The sequence below is a fragment of the Oncorhynchus clarkii genome, chromosome 12, assembly GCF_045791955.1.
Source record: "Oncorhynchus clarkii lewisi isolate Uvic-CL-2024 chromosome 12, UVic_Ocla_1.0, whole genome shotgun sequence".
NCBI classification, from domain to species: Eukaryota; Metazoa; Chordata; class Actinopteri; order Salmoniformes; family Salmonidae; genus Oncorhynchus; species Oncorhynchus clarkii.
Window position 1 is genome coordinate 60,117,918 of NC_092158.1, and position 22,308 is coordinate 60,140,225.

The 22,308-nt window shown below is 40.9% G+C and overlaps 1 protein-coding gene across 2 annotated transcripts in view; it reads right to left on the bottom strand.

Moving 5' to 3' along the window:
* LOC139420916 (phosphatidylinositol transfer protein, beta, like) overlaps positions 1–22,308 on the bottom strand; it is a 36,883-nt gene that overhangs the window by 9,025 nt on the left and 5,550 nt on the right. The window contains exons 4-10 of one of the 2 annotated variants that reach the window (XM_071171334.1): positions 20,353–20,444; positions 11,933–11,940; positions 11,764–11,838; positions 11,411–11,494; positions 6,029–6,106; positions 5,715–5,822; positions 1,470–1,592 (exon numbers count right to left, since the gene is read on the bottom strand). In XM_071171334.1, coding sequence (XP_071027435.1) covers positions 1,470–1,592; positions 5,715–5,822; positions 6,029–6,106; positions 11,411–11,494; positions 11,764–11,838; positions 11,933–11,940; positions 20,353–20,444 — 568 coding nt within the window. The remainder of the gene's footprint in view (positions 1–1,469; positions 1,593–5,714; positions 5,823–6,028; positions 6,107–11,410; positions 11,495–11,763; positions 11,839–11,932; positions 11,941–20,352; positions 20,445–22,308) is intronic. The other variant, XM_071171333.1, reaches the window with a different exon arrangement.

Consider the following 22,308-nt stretch of genomic DNA (forward strand, 5'->3'; position numbering starts at 1 on the left):
CCTAGAGCTGGCCGCCCAGAGCTGGCTGCCCAGCCAAACTAAGCAATCGGGGGAGAAGGGCCTTGGTCAGGGTGGTGACCAAGAACCTGATGGTCACTCTGACAGAGCTCCAGAGTTCATCTGTGGAGATGAGAGAACCTTCCAGAAAGACAACCAATCTATGCAGCCCTTTATGGTAGAGTGGCCACGTGGAAGCCACTCCTCAGTAAAAGGCACATGACAGCCCACTTGGAGTTTGCCAAAAGGCACCTAAAGAAGGGAAAGGGGGATGCCTAGTCAGTTGTCCAACTGAAAGTACTGAACTGAAATGTGTCTTCTGCATTTAACCCAACCCCTCTGAATCAGAGGAGCGGGGGGGCCTGCCTTAATCGACATCCACGTCTTTGGCGCCTGGGGCAGAACGACAGATTTTTACCTTGTCAGCTTGGGGATTCGATCCAGCAACCTTCCGTTTACTGGCTCAATGCACTAACCACTAGGCTACCTGCCAGACCATGAGAAACAAGATTCTATGGTCTGATGAATTCAAGATTGAACTTTTTGGCCTGAATACCATGTGTCACATCTGGAGGAAACCTGGCACCATCCCTACGGTGAAGCATGGTGGTGGCTGTGGGGATGCTTTTCAGTGGCAGGTACTGGGACACTAGGCAGGATTGAGGCAAAGATGAACAGAGCAAAGTAGAGAGATCCTTGATGAAAACCTGCTTCAGACTAGGGCGAAGGTTCTCCTTCCAACAGGACAACGCAGGAGAAGCTTCAGGACAAGTCTCTGAATGTCCTTGAGTGGCCCAGCCAGAGCCCAGACTTGAACCTGATCGAACAACTCTGGAGATACCTGAAAATAGCTGTGCAGCGACACTCCCCATCCAACCTGACAGAGCTTGAGAGGATCTGCAGAGAAGAATAGGAGAAACTCCCTAAATACAGGCGTGTCAAGCTGATAGCGTCATACCCAAGCAGACTCGAGGCTGTAATCACTGTCAAAGGTGCTTCAACAAAGTACTTTGTAAAGGGTCTGAAAATTACATAAATTATGATATTTCCATTTGAATAAACTTTAAAAAATATCAACCTGTTTTTGGGGTACTGTGTGTAGATTGATGGAAAAAAATAACAATTTAATCAATTTCAGAATAAGGCTGTTAAGTAACAAAATGTGGGAAAAGTCAAGGGGTCTGAATACTTTCCGAATGCACTGTATGTATTTTGTCACACATTCTAACTATTTTTAAAGTGAGATTTCCAATGCTCTTTGTCTCGATCTGGTTTTATATGTGCCATTTACAAGAGTAAAAGGTATCAATGAATATAACTCCTCTAAAGTAGATAGTACTGCTCCTTTTTCACAAGTGCATTAATACCAAATTGAACACTATTGGAGACTGTACAGGTAATAGTAAGGACTGTTTAGCAGGCAGAAAATGGTGCCCAATATTCATTCAATATCAGGGTTTATGAATGCATACCTGGTCCAGCTCTCTCTGTGTCTCCTCCTCCATCCGGCGGATGTCATCCATGGTTAGGTTCACCCAACGGTCTAGCCAGCAGAAGAGCTGCCGATGGAAATTAGTGAAGAGGCGCTTTTCTTGCTGCTCCAGGAGGGGGAGGGATGGAGGGCAGAAGAGGGGATATGAGTGTGTTGAGAGAGATATATTCTTATGGAACTCTTTTTCTAATTGTCACTGCACTGATCTTAAAGTGACTAGGTACAAACCAGTCTAATGACGACCTTTTACCCGATTGTCTTCACCAGTTTTTTTCCAATCAGTACAGATGAAAGGGAAGAGACAATGAGGATGTGTTTTTAAGCAGTTGAGAGAGCAGGGGTTCTCAACCTTTCTTACACAAGCAAGGCCCCACATTAGAATTTTCTTATTGATCAATCCTAAATCTAGTAGGGCATGTCAATCTGCTTTACATATATAAAAAAAAGGTAATTGGAATGTACTACCACAAAGAGATCATGCAGGACAATTGATTTTTTTGTTGGGATCTTTGAGGGCTCACTCTCTGGTAGGGATATGCATTTTACAGTAGATCAGTTTAAGTGAAACGGTTCTTAAAACAAACAAAAACAACACATTTAAATATATGTTGTTCTTGAAGACAAAACTGAATTATTCAAGTAAAACTCCTAACGTGTTTTAAAAATCCTAACGTGTCTTTCTATTGTGAATACGTGTTTGTCATTACTTTTTGACAAGTCATACAAATTGCTGTTAAGCCCAAACCCAGCCAGAAGTTGGCTCTTAATCCAATTCTGAGACATTCAACTGCTTTTATCTTGCTCCATGTTATATCAGCACTAATGTATGTGCCATTTGGAATGTTGAGTGAAATACTGTTGAAATTCTGTTTTATCACATACATTGTCAATTTGAACAATTTAACCCATTAGGGAAATATTTGTATTGTACAGCAGTATACAATAAAACCCTCCTCCCCCTGTTGAGAACCAAACAACTTCTGCAGAGTAGAGCAGAGGTGTAAATGTGGATACCTTTTTTTAACCACGTGACTTTTTTGTGGTATTTAGGCAGTGACATGGTCAAATAAAACCAAAAATGTTTTGGGTTACTGCTATCATGTAGACTCAAATCACACAGATAGATGGTTCGAGATAATATACAAGACAGGATCATCAGAACTAAACAATAAATACATGCGTATACACATACATCAGTGTTTCCCAACCCTGGTCCTCGAGTACCCCCAACAGTACACCTTTACTGTTATAGCCAATAGAAACGCATTGAATAACACATTTGTACATGACAAAACATGTCAATCAAAAATAAATCAGAAGGAATCTGATTTTTAAGTGTCTGTCCAAGTGTATATCTAAGAAAACTCAGAGGGAACATTTTCGTTTTTTAGACCCATGTTTGGTCACATTATAATCACACTGTGACACTTTTCACCCAACATTGTGCCCTTTTTACAGCCTGGTACTGGGTTACCTTTATACGACTACCCTGAAGCTTGTGTGCATCGCAGAGCAACACAACTAACACCTTCTTGTTCGTGAGAGTCTCCCCTTACGATATTGGTGACAGTCGGTTGTGAGACCTCTTCAAAATGATGACGTCTGCGACAGAGTTCAGAGGACTGCCGTAAAGCTCTTGGTTATAGATGTGGCCATAAGCCAAAATCCATTGGCGGATGATGTTGGTACTATTTGAGTATTTAAAACCTTTTATCTGAATTATTCGTTTTAACTTAGACTGGCTTACCCCGGCCTCAGACCATTTTAAGAATATTTGTCTCGACTTTAACCTGACTCAACTGATTGCAAAACCCACACGGATGAATGTAAAAAATCCAGCAAATGCCTCACTGATTGGGGGCTATCTGTCAGAATTAGGTCAAAAGTACTTGTCCAGTGGTGTCTTTGCTAATTATCTCAGGGATCACTGTTCTATAAAAACAGGTCCGGTCCTTCGTTACATAGCAGAAAACAAATCATTCCGTCAACACTCATTCCGGGTATTGGCTATGGCGATATCATCTATATATAAATACAGATGCCACTGTATTGAACCCATTGGATGCAGTTGATCATAGCGCATTGCGCTTTATTACGGGTGATAGGTTCAGTACACATTGGATTTTGAATCAGAAAGTAGCCTGGCTCCCTTTGAAGTCTTGTAGATCGATGTATTGCATTATTTTTGTTTATAAAGCCCTCTTGCATAAACTTCCACCATACCTTACCTCATTCTAACTTTCAGACGTAGAAGTTACCAGACCCGGATTCAGGGATGTCTAACCCTGTATACTAGGCAGTGTCAGAGGAAGGCCCACCTGGACTATTTACATTGACACCCCGCCCTACATTGACAAATGTTTTATTAACTCAATTTCTTGAACTGCATTGTTGGTTAAAACCTGTTGTGTGTAGGGGGCAGTATTTTGATGAAAAACGTACCCAAATGAAACTGCCTATTTCTCAGGCCCAGAATATGCATATAATTTTCAGATTAGGATAGAAAACACTCTAAAGTTTCCAAAACTGTCAAAATATTGTCTGTGAGTATTACAGAACTTGAGGAAAATCCAACCCGGAAGTGCTGTTTTTCCTGAAAGCTCTCTGTTCCATTGCCTGCCTTCGCTCCATTTAAAGGGATATCAACCAGATTGTTCACACCATGGGGAAGCCATAGGAAAAGCAGTCTTTAGACATAGTTTCAGGCTTTTATTTTGACAAATGAGCGAGAAAGATCACATCATTGTATGGCTGGGTGCCAGCAGCATTTTGCATGCGCAACAGCTTGGAGCAGACATTTTCTCTCTCTCGCCTATTGAAGAAGCTACAGTCCTGGTTGAAATATTATCGATTATATATTGTAAAAACAACCTGAGGATTGATTATAAAAAACGTTTGACATGTTTCTACATGTTTCGAACTTTACGGACACTATTTGGAATTTTCGTCTGCCCGGTCGTGACCGCTAGAGCCTGTGGATTTCTGAACATAACCCGCCAACCAAATGGAGGTATTTTGGATATAAAAATAATCTTTATGGAAAAAAAGGAACATTTATTGTGTAACTGGGAGTCTCGTGAGTGCAAACATCCGAAGATCATCGAAGGTAAGCGATTCATTTTATTGCTTTTCTGACTTTTGTAACAAATCTACTTGGCTATTAGCTGTTTGTAATGTTTTGTCTGCTGAGAGAGATGTCCTTACATAAACGCTTGGTATGCTTTCGCCGAAAAGCTTTTTTTGAAATCTGACACGCCAGGTGCATTAACAACAAGCTAAGCTGTGTTTTGCTATATTGCACTTGTGATTTCATGAAAATGTAATATTTTTTGTAATTTAATTTGAATTCGGCGCCCTGCAATTCAGCAGATGTTGACGAAAATGATCCCGGTAACGGGATGGGTGCATCAAGAAGTAAGCATTTCAGGGTAAGGTTATACCTGTTATATTCGGCGCATGTGACAAATAAAATTTGATTTGCTTGTGAATTGTTGCATTATTGACGAGTGAAATGATTATTTCACACTATTATTCAACAGTGTAAAATGTTTAACATTAAAAGTTGTTGGCAAAGGTGGCGCAGTGGTCTAAGGCACTGTGTAGCTGTATCACTAGAGAATCTGGTTAGAGTCCAGGCTCTGTCACAGCCGGCCGCGACCGGGAGACCCATGGGGCGGCACACAATTGGCCCAGCGTCGTCCAGGTTAGGGGAGGATCTGGCCGGCAGGGATGTTCTTGTCCCATCGCGCACTAGCGACTCCTGTGGCAGGCCAGGCACAATGCACACTGACTTAGTCACCAGGTGTACAGTGTTTACTCCACCACACTAGTGCGGCTGGCTTCCGGGTTAAGCGGGCATTGTGTCAAGAAGCAGCGCAGCTTGGCTGGGTTGTGTTTCGGAGGACGCAGGGGTCTCGACATTGGCCTCTCCCAAGTCCGTACGGGAGTTGCAGAGATGGGACAAGACTGACTACCAATTGGGGAGAAAAGGGGGTAAAAAAAAAAGTGTAGAAAAAAATAAAACACAAAAGACAAAATAAAAACAAACACTACTGTGATGTTCACTGTAAATTTGAGCTGCGCAGCAAGAATCTTGCATTGCCAAGCCACATCCAAAGGTAAGAAAAGGTTGTAATTTCAATATAAAAGTTTAAAATCTGGGGATCTACGAAGAAGACGGTGCAGCAACAAGTCTAATGAATGTAATGATGCTCTAAGCTCTTACCTTGTGAATAAAGTTCTCCACTCGTCCCTGCAGCCCCCACCAGCGGAAATGCACCGTTACAAGCTTATAGGCAGTCATATAGGGACAGTTACTGTTGTGGAGCTCCTTCTACACAGTAAAAGAGAGATTGAACAGACAAAACAAGGGGAGGAATAAGAGAGGCAAAGGATACCCAGATTTAACATGTAAATCACTTTTCTATTCAATGCTAGATTGGGAAACAAATATGCTTCTTTTACTTTGAAAATGTCACGCTGCCTTTATGATACATAAAATCTATGGTAAAATATGGTAAAGTGTAATTTCAGACATGCCTTCCATCCTGGTCCCAGGGGTCCTCTTCCAGTTTTCTCAGAATGGAAGATGGCTGGGTCTTCCTCTGGCTTATAGTCCTACATATGAAAACAGAATTCAATATGTATACATTTTACATATAGACTACAGTATGCATAGAATAAGGAATTAGACATGAACCTTCTTAAATGGTATAAAAGTCAAACATTTTGGTCAGGGAGTTAATCAACCATGGTTTGCCAGTGCTGTGATAAGAAATGTGGTGTAAAACAATAAATGTTAAGTATTTATCTGCACTGTATGTTTATTAGCTAGCCAGACAGTGCCTATGAAATCCTTAAGAGTCTATTGAGAGTCTATTGACACACCCATGTGTCAATCTAAGTAACAAAAAAGTGGAAGTATGGAGGTAGTTTAAGTTGAACAAAAATAATAGGGTTAAATGTGTGCAAAAAAAGATAAGCTCAGGAAATATTACATCTCCTAGATATAGGACAGACACTTTAAAACCATATGATTTATTTTTTGACTGTCTTCTTGCCATTTATTAATGTGTTATTCAATGCGTTTCTATGGACTATAGTAGTAAAGGTCAAATTCTTAATTTTTGTTATACCTAAAAGTCTAGATCAAATAGCGAAATGATCCATGGTATGAATAGGGCTGTTAGAGTCATGGCCGCAGTCAAATTCCACCTGACAATATTCTCATGGCTTCTGGAAGGAAATGCTGTCGGAATGCTCAACAGGTGTCGCTCATTCAGCCGACAAACTTTCAACCGGTTCTCCCCATTAAGCAACGCGTCGGAGTCAGAAGCCGAGCCTTCTCTGGTCTCTCCTCCACAAGTTACAGGGTCTGAGCCGCCAAAGCCTCCCACCATTAGCGCTGACAAATTGAAAATCCTAGTCCTTAGCGACTCCATTACCCGCAGTATCAGACTTAAAAAGAATCATCCAGCGATCATACACTGTTTACCAGGAGGCAGGGCTACCGACGTAAAGGCTAATCAGAAGATGATGCTGGCTAATACCCTGACTACACCGCTCGCGTTGCAAAATACATTTAGGAATATATATGTTATTGAATTATTGCTCGCGCCAACGAGCGTCTGCGTTGCCAAGGGCTAAAATAGAAGTCATTCCTATTTCTGACGCAGATCGCGCTGCAAATCCTGCCTCTCTCATCTCCTCATTGGTTTATAGAAGCAGGTACCCAGGTATCTCCTAATTGGTTATACCCACGTGGGTGATTGAAAGACACACTGTTTTGCCAGTTGTCGTGGTAATACTATGAAAGTGTAGATGCCAATCACCATATAAGTTCAAAGATGAAAAAGCCTAGGAGGAGAGATGACTAGAAACGATTCGGTTGACCATTTTATGTGTGGATTAATTGTCGGAGTAGAGGACCTTGTGCATGTCAGGTAAAATAACAACTCAATGTTTATATCCCAGGACAAATTAGCTAGGAACAGCAAGCTAGCTAAATAGGAGAAATTATAGCTAGCAAGTGCAAGCTAACTAGCTAAATTGCCATACACGTGTAATGCTTTTCGACCTGTCCCCAAATTAATGTAATTGGTTCGGTGTTTGTTTTGATATTTTAACCTGCGTGTCGTGAGAGTGATGAGCTCTACAGCAGAGTCTCACAACTCAATCGCTGGTTGACAACTGTTTTCTGCCCCTCCCAAAAGATAGAATTTGTAGATAATTGGCCCCCTTTCTGGGACTCACCCACAAACAAGACCAAGCCTGGCCTATTGAGGAGTGACGGACTCCATCCTAGCTAGAGGGGTGCTCTCATCTTACCTATGAACAGACAGGGCTCTAACTCCTCTAGCTGCCACTAGCAGTCAGTGTAGTAAGCTCAGCTATCCCAATTGAGACCGTGTCTGTACCTCGATCTAGGTTGGGCAAAACAAAACACGGCAGTGTTCACCTTAGCAATCTCACAGGAATAAAGACCTCCATTCCTGGCATTATTGAAAGAGATAGTGATATCTCACATCTCAAAATAGGGCCACAATGTTAGATCCCTCACTTCCAAGGCAGTTAAAGTCAATTAATCACTGATCATAATCTTGATGCGATTGGCCTGACTGAAACATGGTTTAAGGCTGATTAATTTACTGTGTTAAATGAGGCCTCTCTTCCTGGTTACACTAGTGACCATATCCCCCCACGCATCCCGCAAAGGCGGAGGTGTTACTAACATTTACTATAGCAAATTTCAATTTCCAAAAATGATTGCATTTTCGTCTTTTGAGCTTCTAGTCATGAAATCTATGCAGCCTACTCAATCACTTTTTATAGCTACTGTTTACAGGTGTCCTGGGCCGTACACAGCATTCCTCACTGAGTTCTCTGAATTCCTAAATCGGACCTTGTCACGGCAGATAGACATTTTTGGTGACTTTAAAATTCACATGGAAAAGTACACAGACCCACTCCAAAAGGCTTTTGGAGGCATCATCAACTCAGTGGGTTTTTTCCAACATGTCTCTGGACCTACTTACTGCCACAGTCATACTCTGGACCCAGTTTTGTCCCGTGGAATAAATATTGTGGATCTTAATGTTTTTCCTCATAATCCTGGACTATCGGACTACCAATTTATTAGGTTGGCAATCGCAACAAATAATCTGCCTAGGCCCCAACCAAGGATCATCAAAAGCCAGTAGTCTATGGCAAAAGCATGGATTCACTTTTCTGCATCATTTATGGACTAAGTTTCAGATTTTTGCAATGTTACGAAGATGGAAAAAAGCTGTCCTTGAAAGTCTTGATATGTTCATCAAAAGAGAGATCAGGGTCCAGAGTAACGCCAAGGTCCTTCATGGTGAGCCACTTTTGGTGAGCCACTTTTGTGGTACCAGTTACTCTGAATTTTGTATTTATTAGGGATCCCCATTAGCTCATCACAATCCCCGCTGTTTGGTGCACACATTTGTTTACATTCCTGTTAGTGAGAATTTCTCCTTTGCCAAAATAATCCATCCACTTGACAGGTGTGGCAGATCAAGAAGCGGATTAAACAGCATGATCATTGCACCTTGTGTTGGGGATAATAAAAGGCCACTCTGAAAGGTGTACTTTGGTTGCACCACACATTGTAATGCTGACTGCAGGATGTCCACCTCAGCTGTTGCCAGAGAATTTAATGTTAATTTCTCTACCATAAGCCACCTCCGTCGTTTTAGAGAATTTGGCAATACGTCCAACCGGCCGCACCACCGCAGAGCACGTGTATGGTGTTGTGTGGGCGAACAGAGTGCCCCATGGTGGCGGTGGGGTTATGGTATGGACAGGCACAAGCTATGGACAACGAACACAATCACATTTTATTGATCTCAATTTGAATGCACAGATATACCGTGAAGAGATCCTGAGACCTATTGTCATGTCATTCATCCGCCTCCATCACCTTATGTTCCGTGCATGATAATGCAGGACCCATGTCACTTCAGTGCAGCTTTTCACATCATCGTTCATAGCCTGCTGCTGGAAAAACTTGTGTTATGGCTTTACACCCCTTGCTATAATGTGGATAAAGAGTTTTAACAGAACACAGAGGGTGTTCAAACATAATCCAGGTAGAATCAGGAATTCCCCTGTTTAGGCTCCTTGCTTTTTTCAATCTTTACTAACGACATGCCACTGGCTTTGAGTAAGGCCAGTGTGTCTATGTATGCGGATGCCTCAACACTATACACGTCAGCTACTACAGCGACTGAAATGACTGCAACACTTAACAAAGAGCTGCAGTTAGTTTCGGAATTGGTAGCAAGGAATAAGCTAGTCCTAAATATTTCAAAACTAAAAGCATTATATCTGAGACAAATAATTTACTAAACCTTAAACTATGTCTCGTAATGAATGATGTGGAAAGTGAGCAAGTTGAGGTGGCTAAATTGCTTGGAGTAACCCAGGAATGTAAACTGTCATGGTCAAAACACATTGATACAACAGTAGCCGAGATGGAGAGAAGTCTGTCCATATTAAAAGCGCTACTCTGCCTTAACACTATCAACAAGACAGGTCCTACAGGCCATGGTTGTTGTCACCTGGTTGCCTCTGCCAGGATGCTGAAACTCAGACAAATGTGGATCTTCCAGCAAGACAATAACCCCAAGCACACATCAAAATCTACAAAAATGGTCTCACAGTCCCCGGACTTGACCACGACAGGGCCGGTGTTATGGATTTTACTGAGTTACAGCCTTAGGGCTCAAAGTGAAGGAGAGATTGACTTCATCACTACTTGTTTTTATAAGAAGTGTTGACAAGCTGAATGCACCGAGGTGTCTGTTTAAAATACTAGCACAGTTAGGACACCCATGCATACCCCACAAGACATGCCACCAGAGGTCTCTTCACAATCCAAGAACAGACTATGGGAGGCGCACAGTACTACATAGAGCCATGACTACATGGAACTCTAATCCACATCAGGTAAATTGATGCAAGCAGTAGAATCAGATTATTATTTTTTTAAACATCTTATGGAACAAAAGGGACTGTGAAGAGACACGCACACACACAGGCGCTAGCACATGCACTATACACACACACGTAAATTGTAATATTGTTGTATGGTGGTATTATACATTTTGTATTATAGATATGTAGTTGAGTAATAATGCTATATGATGTACCATTTTATTTTTTGCTTAATGTGTAATGTAAGTGCCTTAATGTGTTTGGACCCCAAGAAGAGTAGCTGCTGCCTTTGCAGGAGCTAACGGGAATCCCTAATAAATAGAAAAGCAAATGTAAACTAATTTTTTAAGTGATTTGTTTGACAATCAGATGAAAACATCATGACTGGCTGAGTTCATGCAACATTAAAAAGGTAATACATTTTTACATTACTATAAAACACTTTTTTTTATTTTTAAACGAGGCCCAGGGAAGAAAATGTACCCCCCAATGAAAATCAAAGGCCCATCCAAATGATTCGTTATGGCGCTGGCCCTGAACCCCTTTGAAAACTTGTGGTTTGAATTGAAGAGGACAAGGCTGACAAGGCCGCTGAAGGCCGTTTAGTCGTGATAACCCTGAGAAAAAAGCAACTGTTACAGCCAAGTTTGCTACTATGCACTCGAATGGTAAGACAAAGTGGCCCTGACACATGAATATTGTACCTCTGCTGGAGTTCAGCTATACATTGTTCATTTACAAAATCATGACATCAAAAACAAACAGAACAAGAGGTTTGATGTTTTTGGGGTAAGATGAGGGTAAGAGTGGTCCTAGCCTCATTATGTAATTTTCAACAATTAAGGAATGCATTTAATTTCTTGAAGTTACAAATCAGCAACAGGGATTTTATGGTTTAAAAAAATCCATTTTAAAACACAAATAATTCATTTTCTCTAGAGGAGGTCTCTAAAAGGAACTTACCACATCATCAACTTGTGATCGGTCAGCGATGTCAATTGGAACAACCTCAGCCTCCTCCCATTCCTCTGGGGAAAGACCATGGGGCTTCAAAGAGAAAGTGAGGGGGACGTATACTGTTAACACGTTTCCACTGTTGTAATAACAGAATAGGAAAAAAAGTGACATCACATATACCTTCATAAATACAACAGAGTTTATTATCTCTGCATAAATTCATGCAGAATATATTGGTAAAGGCATTACAAATCGAGCGGATTCTGAATTTCAGAATGATATTTAGTTGTATTATTGCCCAATCCCAATACTGTGTTAAGTCTGCATTAGTGTAATAATTACTTGAAAAAAATTCTCACATTTTCTGTGGTCCCCATGTCTAGTTTGTGCCAGGTCTCAATCTTAATGAAAAAGTCATCCTTCATGTATTCATTCTGCGAAAAGAAAAATAAGTAAAAATGTCTGCATAATGTATAATAATGCACACTGTAAACAAAAATAAAGGTAATATAAATGAAAAACACTTACGGTCACAACTGCATAATCCCAGATTTAGAGCAAGACGAACAGGGTAGAGAGGGGAAAAAGAGAAAAGAAGTAGGAAGATACGTGATAATAGAACATTAAGGATGTTCCTACTAAAACTTTAACACGACAGTAGAATTAGCCACACATACAAAACCAAGCTATAAATCAAATACAAGTTATTTTTAAAGATAGATACACCAAAGTTGGTGCACATATTCTTACTATAGTGCTGTGCTTCTATAAATCAAGTTAGATTGGATCGTGCCCATCCCTCCCATTTATTTGGGATTGAGGTTTATAGCGGGATCTAAACTCAGCAAAAAAGAAACGTCCCATTTTTAGGACCCTGTCTTTCAAAGGATTCGTAAAAATCCAAATAACTTCACAGATCTTCATAGTAAAGGGTTTAAACACTGTTTCCCATGCTTGTTCAAAGAACCATAAACAGTCGTTAAGACACTAACAGCTTACAGACAGTAGACAATTAAGTGAACATGCCTTAGGCATGATGCGAACAGGCATGAGGACTGCAGAACAATAAATTGCAATGTCCGTACTGTGAGAAGCCTAAGGCACTACAGGGAGACAGGACGGACAGCTGATCCTCCTCGCAGCGGCAGACCATGTGTAACAACACGTGCACAAGATAGATAGATCCGAATATCACACCTGCGGGACAGGTACAGGATGGCAACAACAACTGCCCGAGTTACACCAGGAACGCACAATCCCTCCATCAGTGCTCAGACTGTCCGCAATAGGCTGAGAGAGGCTGGAATGAGGGCTTGTAGGCCTGTTGTAAAGGCAGGTCCTCACCAGACATCACCGGCAACAACGTCGCCTATGGGCACAAACCCACCGTCGCTGGACCAGACAGGACTGGCAAAAAGTGCTGTTCACTGACGAATCGCGGTTTTGTCTCACCAGGGGTGATGGTCGGATTGGCGTTTATCGCCGAAGGAATGAGCGTTACACCAAGGCCTGTACTCTCGAGAGGGATTGATTTGGAGAGTCCATCATGGTCTGGGGCGGTGTGCCTCATCGGACAGAGCTTGTTGCAATCTCAACGCTGTGCATTACAGGGAAGACATCCTCCTCCCTAATGTGGTACCCTTCCTGCAGGCTCATCCTTACATGACCCTCCAGCATGACAATGCCACCAGCCATACTGCTCATTCTGTGCTGGATTTCCTGCAAGACAGGAATGTAAGTGTTCTGCCGTGGCCAGCGAAGAGCCCGGATTTCAATCCCGTTGAGCACGTCTGGGACCTGTTGGATAGGAGGGTGAGGGCTAGGGCCATTTCCCCCAGAAATGTCCGGGAACTTGCAGGTGCCTTGGTGGAAGAGTGGTGAAACATTTCACAGCAAGAACTGGCAAATCTGGTGCAGTCCATGAGGAGGAGATGCAGTGTAGTACTTAATGCAGCTGGTGGCCACACCAGATACTGACTGTTACTTTTGACCACTTCCCCCTATGTTCAGGAACATATTATTCCATTTCTGTTAGTCACATGTCTTTGGAACTTGTTCAGTTTATGTCTCAGCTGTTGAATCTTATGTTCATACAAATATTTAGACATGTTAAGTTTGCTGAAAATAAGTTGACGGTGAGAGGATGTTTCTTTTTTTGCTGAGTTAAGATAATAGTATGTAGGTAGTAATTCAAAAATCACGTTAAACACTATTATTGCACTCAGAGTGAGTCCATGCCACTTATTATGGGACTTGTTAAGCACATTTTTACTCCTGAACATATTTAGGCTTGCCATAACAAAGGTGGTAGATACTTGACACATGACTTCAGCTTTTCATTTAATTAATTTGTTAAAAAAAAATCCACTTATACATTATGGGGTATTGTGTGTAGGCCAAGGACAATCAATTTTAAATACAGGCTATAACAACAAAAAGCAGAAAAAGTTGAGGTGTGTGAACACTTTCTCATTACAGACCGTTCCTCATCAGTTCTGTCACTGCTCCATCATGTGTGTGCCACACAGACACTTAAGTCCTGCATCGGGTCGTATACCCATGGTTCCCCATTGGTGATCAGCAAAAAAAAAAATTATGTAGAGGTCGACCGATAATGATTTTTCAACGCCGATACCGATTATTGGAGGACCAAAAAAAGCCGATACCGATTAAATCGGACAAATTTGATTTATTTATTTGTAATAATGACAATTACAACAATACTGAATAAACACTTATTTTAATATAATACATCAATAAAATCAATTTAGCCTCAAATAAATAATGAAACATGTTCAATTTGGTTTAAATACTGCAAAAACAAAGTAAAAGTGCAATATGTGCCATGTAAGAAAGCTAACGTTTCAGTTCCTTGCTCAGAACATGAGAACATATGAAAGCTGGTGGTTAACATGAGTCTTCAATATTCCCAGGTAAGAAGTTTTAGGTTGTAGTTATTATAGGAATTATAGGACTATTTCTCTCTATACCATTTGTATTTCATTAACCTTTGACTATTGGATGTTCTTATAGGCACTTTAGTATTGCCAGTGTAACGGTATAGCTTCCGTCCCTCTCCTCGCTCCTACCTGGGCTCGAACCGGGAACAAAGACAACAGCTACCCTCAAAGCAGCATTTACCCATCGCTCCACAAAAGCCGTGGCCCTTGCAAGGCAAGGGGAACAACCACTCCAAGTCTCAGAGCGAGTGACATTTGAAACGCTATTAGCACGCAACCCGCTAACTAGCTAGCCATTTCACATTGGTTACACCAGCCTAATCTCGGGAGTTGATAGGCTTGAAGTCATAAACAGCTGCTGGCAAACGCAGGAAAGTGTTGTTTGAATGAATGCTTACAAGCCTGCTGGTGCCTACCATCGCTCAATCAGACTGCTCTATCAAATCATAGACTTAATTATAACATGATAACACACAGAAATACGAGCCTTAGGTCATTAATATGGTAGAATCCGGAAACTATCATCTCGAAAACGTTTATTCTTTCAGTGAAATACGGAACCGTTCCGTATTTATCTAACGGGCGGCATCCATAAGTCTAAATATTGCTGTTACATTGCACAACCTTCAATGTTAGGTCATAATTACGTAAAATTCTGGCTAATTAGGCGGCCCAAACTGTTGCATATACACTGACTCTGCGTGCAATGAACACAAGAGAAGTGACACAATTTCACCTGGTTAATATTGCCTGCTAACCTGGATTTGTTTTAGCTAAATATGCAGGTTTAAAAATATATACTTCTGTGTATTGATGTTTATGGTACACAGAGCAACGATACACACCGCATCGATTATATGCAACGCAGGACATGCTAGATAAACTAGTAATATCATCAACCATGTGTAGTTAACTAGTGATTGATGATGATTGATTGTTGATTGATTGATTGTTTTTTATAAGCTACGTTTAATGCTAGCTAGCAACTTACCTTGGCTTACTGCATTCGCGTAACAGGCAGGCTCCTTGTGGAGTGCAATGAAAGGCAGGTGGTTAGAGCTTTGGACTAGTTAACTGTAAGGTTGCAAGATTGAATCCCCGAGCTGACAAGGTAAAAATCTGTCGTTCTGCCCCTGAAAAGGCAGTTCCTGGGCCGACATTGAAAATAAGAATGCGTTCTTAACTGACTTGCCTAGTTAAATAAAGGTGTAAAAAAACATATGTATTTTTTTTGAATCGGCCAAATCGGTATCCAAAAATACAGATTTCCGATTGTTATGAAAACTTGAAATCGGCCCTAATTAAAATCGGCCATTCCGATTAAAATCGGTCGACCTCTAATGGAATGAAAACATTATTTCAACCCGTGGGTCAGTTCGCGGTTCAGAGAAATTACATTGCGGGCCGAAAACATTTTAAATCAAGATAATGAGCCTGAAAAACCCAGGAGCTTGATGTACTTCCTGTCTGTGAGCGGCAAGGCAGACATAAGGCGATCAGCCACACACGCATTAAGTTTGTGTGGAGCCGGGAACTGTCCCTTATTTATGTGATGCTAAAACTTTCTATTTTGTCCACGCAGAGAGCTTATGGTCCCTCGCCACACATGAGAATATGACACATTGCCAAGTTTACTTTCCCCTACTAACATAGGCCGAACCAGAGAAATAAAAAGGTTATAAGGAAATTTAGGCTACAACATCATTGTGGAAACAGGTGCTGCGCAAGTGAAATCCCCAGGATAGACAACAACGCGGTAGATGGGGAAAGCCTGCACAAAGTGCAAGCAGGTAGGCCTATTCGTTTTGATAATTAAGTTAATTATTACAGTCATTCAGGCTTTCGTTCATTAGACCATATAGTGTAAACCGGTTCATCTGGTAAAAATTTGAGTAGTCTACTAAAGTGTTTTAGTTTGAATTCAGTTTGAATTAAGCCTAAACTATTTGATTATCTAAACGATATTGAATGTAAGGGTAGGCCTATTGTTTTGTTATGTCCATTATAGGCTTTCATTAGGTAAGAAGGCTAATTAGAAGGCTATTTTTCTCAAAGTGATTTGAGTGATACATCACATTATGAAAAGATTTCGTTCTTAATTCATGGCATGGTTTCCTTTTATGCAAATGTTGAATAGACAGGCAGACAAGTTTATTCAAGCAAGAAAGAAGAATAGTAGTAATAATTATTATTATAATAAATCCTACTACTCTGGAGTCATATAAACAATTAAACAAATTGATGTTATATGACGGGTAATGGACCAGCTCTCATAATAATTACAGTGGGGCAAAAAAGTATTTAGTCAGCCACCAATTGTGCAAGTTCTCCCACTTAAAAAGATGAGAGAGGCCTGTAAGTTTCATCATAGGTACACTTCAAATATGACAGACAAAATGAGAAGAAAAAAAATCCAGATATCACATTGTAGGATTTTTAATGAATGTATTTGCAAATTATGGTGGAAAATAAGTATTTGGTCAATAACAAAAGTTTACAGTGCCTTGCGAAAGTATTCGGCCCCCTTGAACTTTGCGACCCTTTGCCACATTTCAGGCTTCAAACATAAAGATATAAAACTGTATTTTTTTGTGAAGAATCAACAACAAGTGGGACACAATCATGAAGTGGAATGACATTTATTGGATATTTCAAACTTTTTTAACAAATCAAAAACGGAAAAATTGGGAGTGCAAAATTATTCAGCCCCTTTACTTTCAGTGCAGCAAACTCTTTCCAGAAGTTCAGTGAGGATCTCTGAATGATCCAATGTTGACCTAAATGACTAATGATGATAAATACAATCCACCTGTGTGTAATCAAGTCTCCGTATAAATGCACCTGCACTGTGATAGTCTCAGAGGTCCGTTAAAAGCGCAGAGAGCATCATGAAGAACAAGGAACACACCAGGCAGGTCCGAGATACTGTTGTGAAGAAGTTTAAAGCCGGATTTGGATACAAAAAGATTTCCCAAGCTTTAAACATCTCAAGGAGCACTGTGCAAGCGATAATATTGAAATGGAAGGAGTATCAGACCACTGCAAATCTACCAAGACCTGGCCGTCCCTCTAAACTTTCAGCTCATACAAGGAGAAGACTGATCAGAGATGCAGCCAAGAGGCCCATGATCACTCTGGATGAACTGCAGAGATCTACAGCTGAGGTGGGAGACTCTGTCCATAGGACAACAATCAGTCATATATTGCACAAATCTGGACTTTATGGAAGAGTGGCAAGAAGAAAGCCATTTCTTAAAGATATCCATAAAAAGTGTCGTTTAAAGTTTGCCACAAGCCACCTGGGAGACACACCAAACATGTGGAAGAAGGTGCTCTGGTCAGATGAAACCAAAATTGAACTTTTTGGCAACAATGCAAAACGTTATGTTTGGCGTAAAAGCAACACAGCTGAACACACCATCCCCACTGTCAAACATGGTGGTGGCAGCATCATGGTTTGGGCCTGCTTTTCTTCAGCAGGGACAGGGAAGATGGTTAAAATTGATGGGAAGATGGATGGAGCCAAATACAGGACCATTCTGGAAGAAAACCTGATGGAGTCTGCAAAAGACCTGAGACTGGGACGGAGATTTGTCTTCCAACAAGACAATGATCCAAAACATAAAGCAAAATCTACAATGGAATGGTTCAAAAATAAACATATCCAGGTGTTAGAATGGCCAAGTCAAAGTCCAGACCTGAATCCAATCGAGAATCTGTGGAAAGAACTGAAAACTGCTGTTCACAAATGCTCTCCATCCAACCTCACTGCGCTCGAGCTGTTTTGCAAGGAGGAATGGGAAAAAATGTCAGTCTCTCGATGTGCAAAACTGATAGAGACATACCCCAAGCGACTTACAGCTGTAATCGCAGCAAAAGGTGGCGCTACAAAGTATTAACTTAAGGGGGCTGAATCATTTTGCACGCCCAATTTTTCAGTTTTTGATTTGTTAAAAAAGTTTGAAATATCCAATAAATGTCGTTCCACTTCATGATTGTGTCCCACTTGTTGTTGATTCTTCACAAAAAAATACAGTTTTATATCTTTATGTTTGAAGCCTGAAATGTGGCAAAAGGTTGCAAAGTTCAAGGGGGCCGAATACTTTCGCAAGGCACTGTATCTCAATACTTTGTTATATACCCTTTCTTGGCAATGACAGAGGTCAAACGTTTTCTGTAAGTCTTCACAAGGTTCACACACTGTTGCTGGTATTTTGGCCCATTCCGCCATGCAGATCTCCTCTAGAGCAGTGATGTTTTGGGGCTGTTGCTGGGCAACACGGACTTTCTCAACTCCCTCCAAAGATTTTCTATGGGGTTGAGATCTGGAGACTGGCTAGGCCACTCCAGGACCTTGAAATGCTTCTTACGAAGCCACTCCTTTGTTGCCCGGGCGGTGTGTTTGGGATCATTGTCATGCTGAAAGACCCAGCCACATTTCATCTTCAATGCCCTTGCTGATGGAAGGAGGTTTTCACTTAAAATCTACCGATACATGGCCCCATTCATTATTTCGTCCTGGTCCCTTTGCAGAAAAACAGCCCTAAAGCATGATGTTTCCACCCCCATGCTTCACAGTAGATATGGCGTTCTTTGGATGCAACTCAGCATTCTTTGTCCTCCAAACACGACGAGTTGAGTTTTTACCAAAAAGTTATATTTTGGTTTCATCTGACCATATGACATTCTCCCAATCTTCTTCTGGATCATCCAAATGCTCTCTAGCAAACTTCAGACGGGCCTGGACATGTACTGGCTTAAGCAGGGGGACACATCTGGCACTGCAGGATTTGAGTCCCTGGCGGCGTAGTGTGTTACTGATGGTAGGCTTTGTTACTTTGGTCCCAGCTCTCTGCAGGTCATTCACTAGGTCCCCCCGTGTGGTTCTGGGATTTTTGCTCACCATTCTTGTGATCATTTTGACCCCACGGGGTGAGATCTTGCATGTAGCCCCAGATCGAGGGAGATTATCAGTGGTCTTGTATGTCTTCCATTTCCTAACAATTGCTCCCACAGTTGATTTCTTCAAACCAAGCTGCTTACCTATTGCAGATTCAGTCTTCCCAGCCTGGTGCAGGTCTACAATTTTGTTTCTGGCTCTTTGGTCTTGGCCATAGTGGAGTTTGGAGTGTGACTGTTTGAGGTTGTGGACAGGTGTCTTTTATACTGATAACAAGTTCAAACAGGTGCCATTAATACAGGTAACGAGTGGAGGACAGAGGAGCCTCTTAAAGAAGAAGTTACAGGTCTGTGAGAGCCACAAATCTTGCTTGTTTGTAGGTGACCAAATACTTATTTTCCACCATAATTTGCAAATAAATTCATTAAAAATCCTACAATGTGATTTTCTGGAGAAAAAAAATCTCATTTTGTTTGTCATAGTTGTAGTGTACCTATGATGAAGATTACAGGCCTCTCATCTTTTTAAGTGGGAGAACTTGCACAATTGGTGGCTGACTAAATACTTTTTTGCCCCACTGTATATGTGTCAGGTTGCAAATAAAAAATCTGCCCCGATGTCTGGTATCGGGCTCGGAATTGATGTGGCCAGCGTGGAACAGGCGCAAGTCCAAAACACTGACCAGTACAGGACTCCAACATACACACCTGTTCCACGCTGAAGCTCCACCATAAGGAATATTAGAACATATCTGCCTGCACTTAGCCTCTGCCCAGGCATTCAAAAACATTATGCTTAGTCATGATTCGTCCAGTTGGCGCATTCGATTTTGAGCTATAGCAAAACATTTGTTAAAGCAGTTTGTTTTTCACACATTTTTGGGTTACGATTAACATCCTGTTTCACAATGTTTTATGGGTACATTATCACGATAGGACAAACCTATAGATGACCTCTTTTTTCGAGAAGAAATTGTGACCACAGAAACAGGGAAAACCAGATGCTATGAATATTATTCACTTGAGCAGGAAACTCAATCAAACCCCTCTCACACACACACACACACACACACAGTCCTGAACACTCACTGGTGCGACAATAGGGGTAGGCATTCCAAGCTTTCTCGTGGAAGACAAGGGCTCCCTCTGGAGCAAACATCTGGATGAAACTGGGTACCTTGCTGTAAGAGTGAGAGGATAGAATGGATTCAATCATGCAACAAAAACAGTTATGAGTTATTGTTTTAACACAAAATGTCCTCCAAGTAGGGTTCTTATACTTTCAACACAGGTGGAAAGAATCAAAACAATCAGTAACTATTTTTTTCTTAAAAAGGTCACTAATAGTAAAAGTAATTGAAAGTTCTACATACTCAACTAGCTAGCTACCCTCTGACTGAAGCCATTGTCCATGACAATGGTTTGATCTGTATTGGGAATTCCAGCAAACCATTTTTATGCAAAGTCCTCTTGTACCCCAAAACTTACTTGAACTGCAAAGCATGTATTGGGGACCAGCGTTTATCGCCGTTTGAGGTGTGGAAAGCCCAGCTCACCCCTTTATGATGTGGTTTTCTCAGTCTACAAGCTGACAAAAAAAGCTACTCATAATAGGTAGTGTTCAATGCACTGCAACTGTTACAAAAGGGGGGAAGTGATCATTTCTCTCTGGCTACAGATTTGCATTTTGACAGACAGGCAAAATGTGTGAATGTGTAATTACACTTTAACCCGGCGTTTAGTAGAGACCATTTATTTTTATAAAATTAGAAAACATATACCCGGCACTTGACATGGTTGGATAGAATTAGAGTAGGCCTAATAATCACATGGATGATGTTAAGCCAAGTGATATACAGATTAGTGTTTCCTTTATTATGAGGGATACAAAAGTATATTGAAAGCAGGTGCTTCCACACAGGTGTGGTTCCTGAGTCAATTAACATCTTATTATGATTAGAGTCATGTATTAAAACAGCCAGTTGCCCATTATTTTTGGCCACCATGGCTAGAAGAGATCTGTGACTTTAAAAGAGGGGTCTCAAAGGAGTATAAAGGGTTTAAAGGGTGTGTGTGTCTCAGTCACCAGATCCTAACCCAATTTAACTTTTAGCCTGCGATAGTTTTCCACCACCACCAAAACACCAAATGGTGGAATTTCTCCAGGAATAATGGTGTTGCATCCCTCCTATAGAGTTCCAGACACTTGTAGAATCTATGCCAAGAGGCAATGAAGCTGTTCTGGCGGCTCGTGATGGCCAAATACCCTATTAAGACACTTTGTTGGCGTTTCCTTTATTCTGGCAGTTACCTACATATAATGTACATGATGCTGTGGAAATTGTGATCTATATATTTTAATAGAATTAGCAAAGTACATTTAGAGTCATGTGGTGCTTAGTTGTGTAGGCCTGCCAGCGAAGAAAAGCTGAATAAATTACAGAGCTTGGTCATTTCCAATAAGCAGTATGGGTGGGGCTCTGTCTATGAGATTGTTTGAAACATGATATGGCGGTTACCACTTTATTATATATCCCCTTAACCATACTCTCATCATGTACACTTTCCACTTCCAATCTGTGAAATGTTGGCTAGAGATATTGGAGTGGGCAAGTTATTAGAAAACGTTCACATGTAGTGTATTGAACATTTTTTGAATTTTTAAGAGGAATTAGGTTTCAATTCCAACACCCTATTTCACTAGTCTGTAACGTCAACTACTTCTAAACAAATGTATTTTGTAAATGACGCTGCTAAAATGATCATTGTACAATGCCAAAACTGAACTGTTTCACTCCATTTTTTCTTGATCTGATTGTAAAAATACATAGGTTAGCCTAATGTTTTCTTGCTCACCTAATAGGAAAATGTTTACGCTTCCATAAAAATTAAATACATTAAATCCCTACCTGTTGAGAAGTATTTACTTCCCTAGCAGAACGCATCTCGCAGCGGTTTTTACACTTTGAAGTAGGCTAATAGTGAAGTAGGCTCATTGCATGTAATAGAAAAAAAGGACAGCAAATGTGTAGGCCAGATCCACCA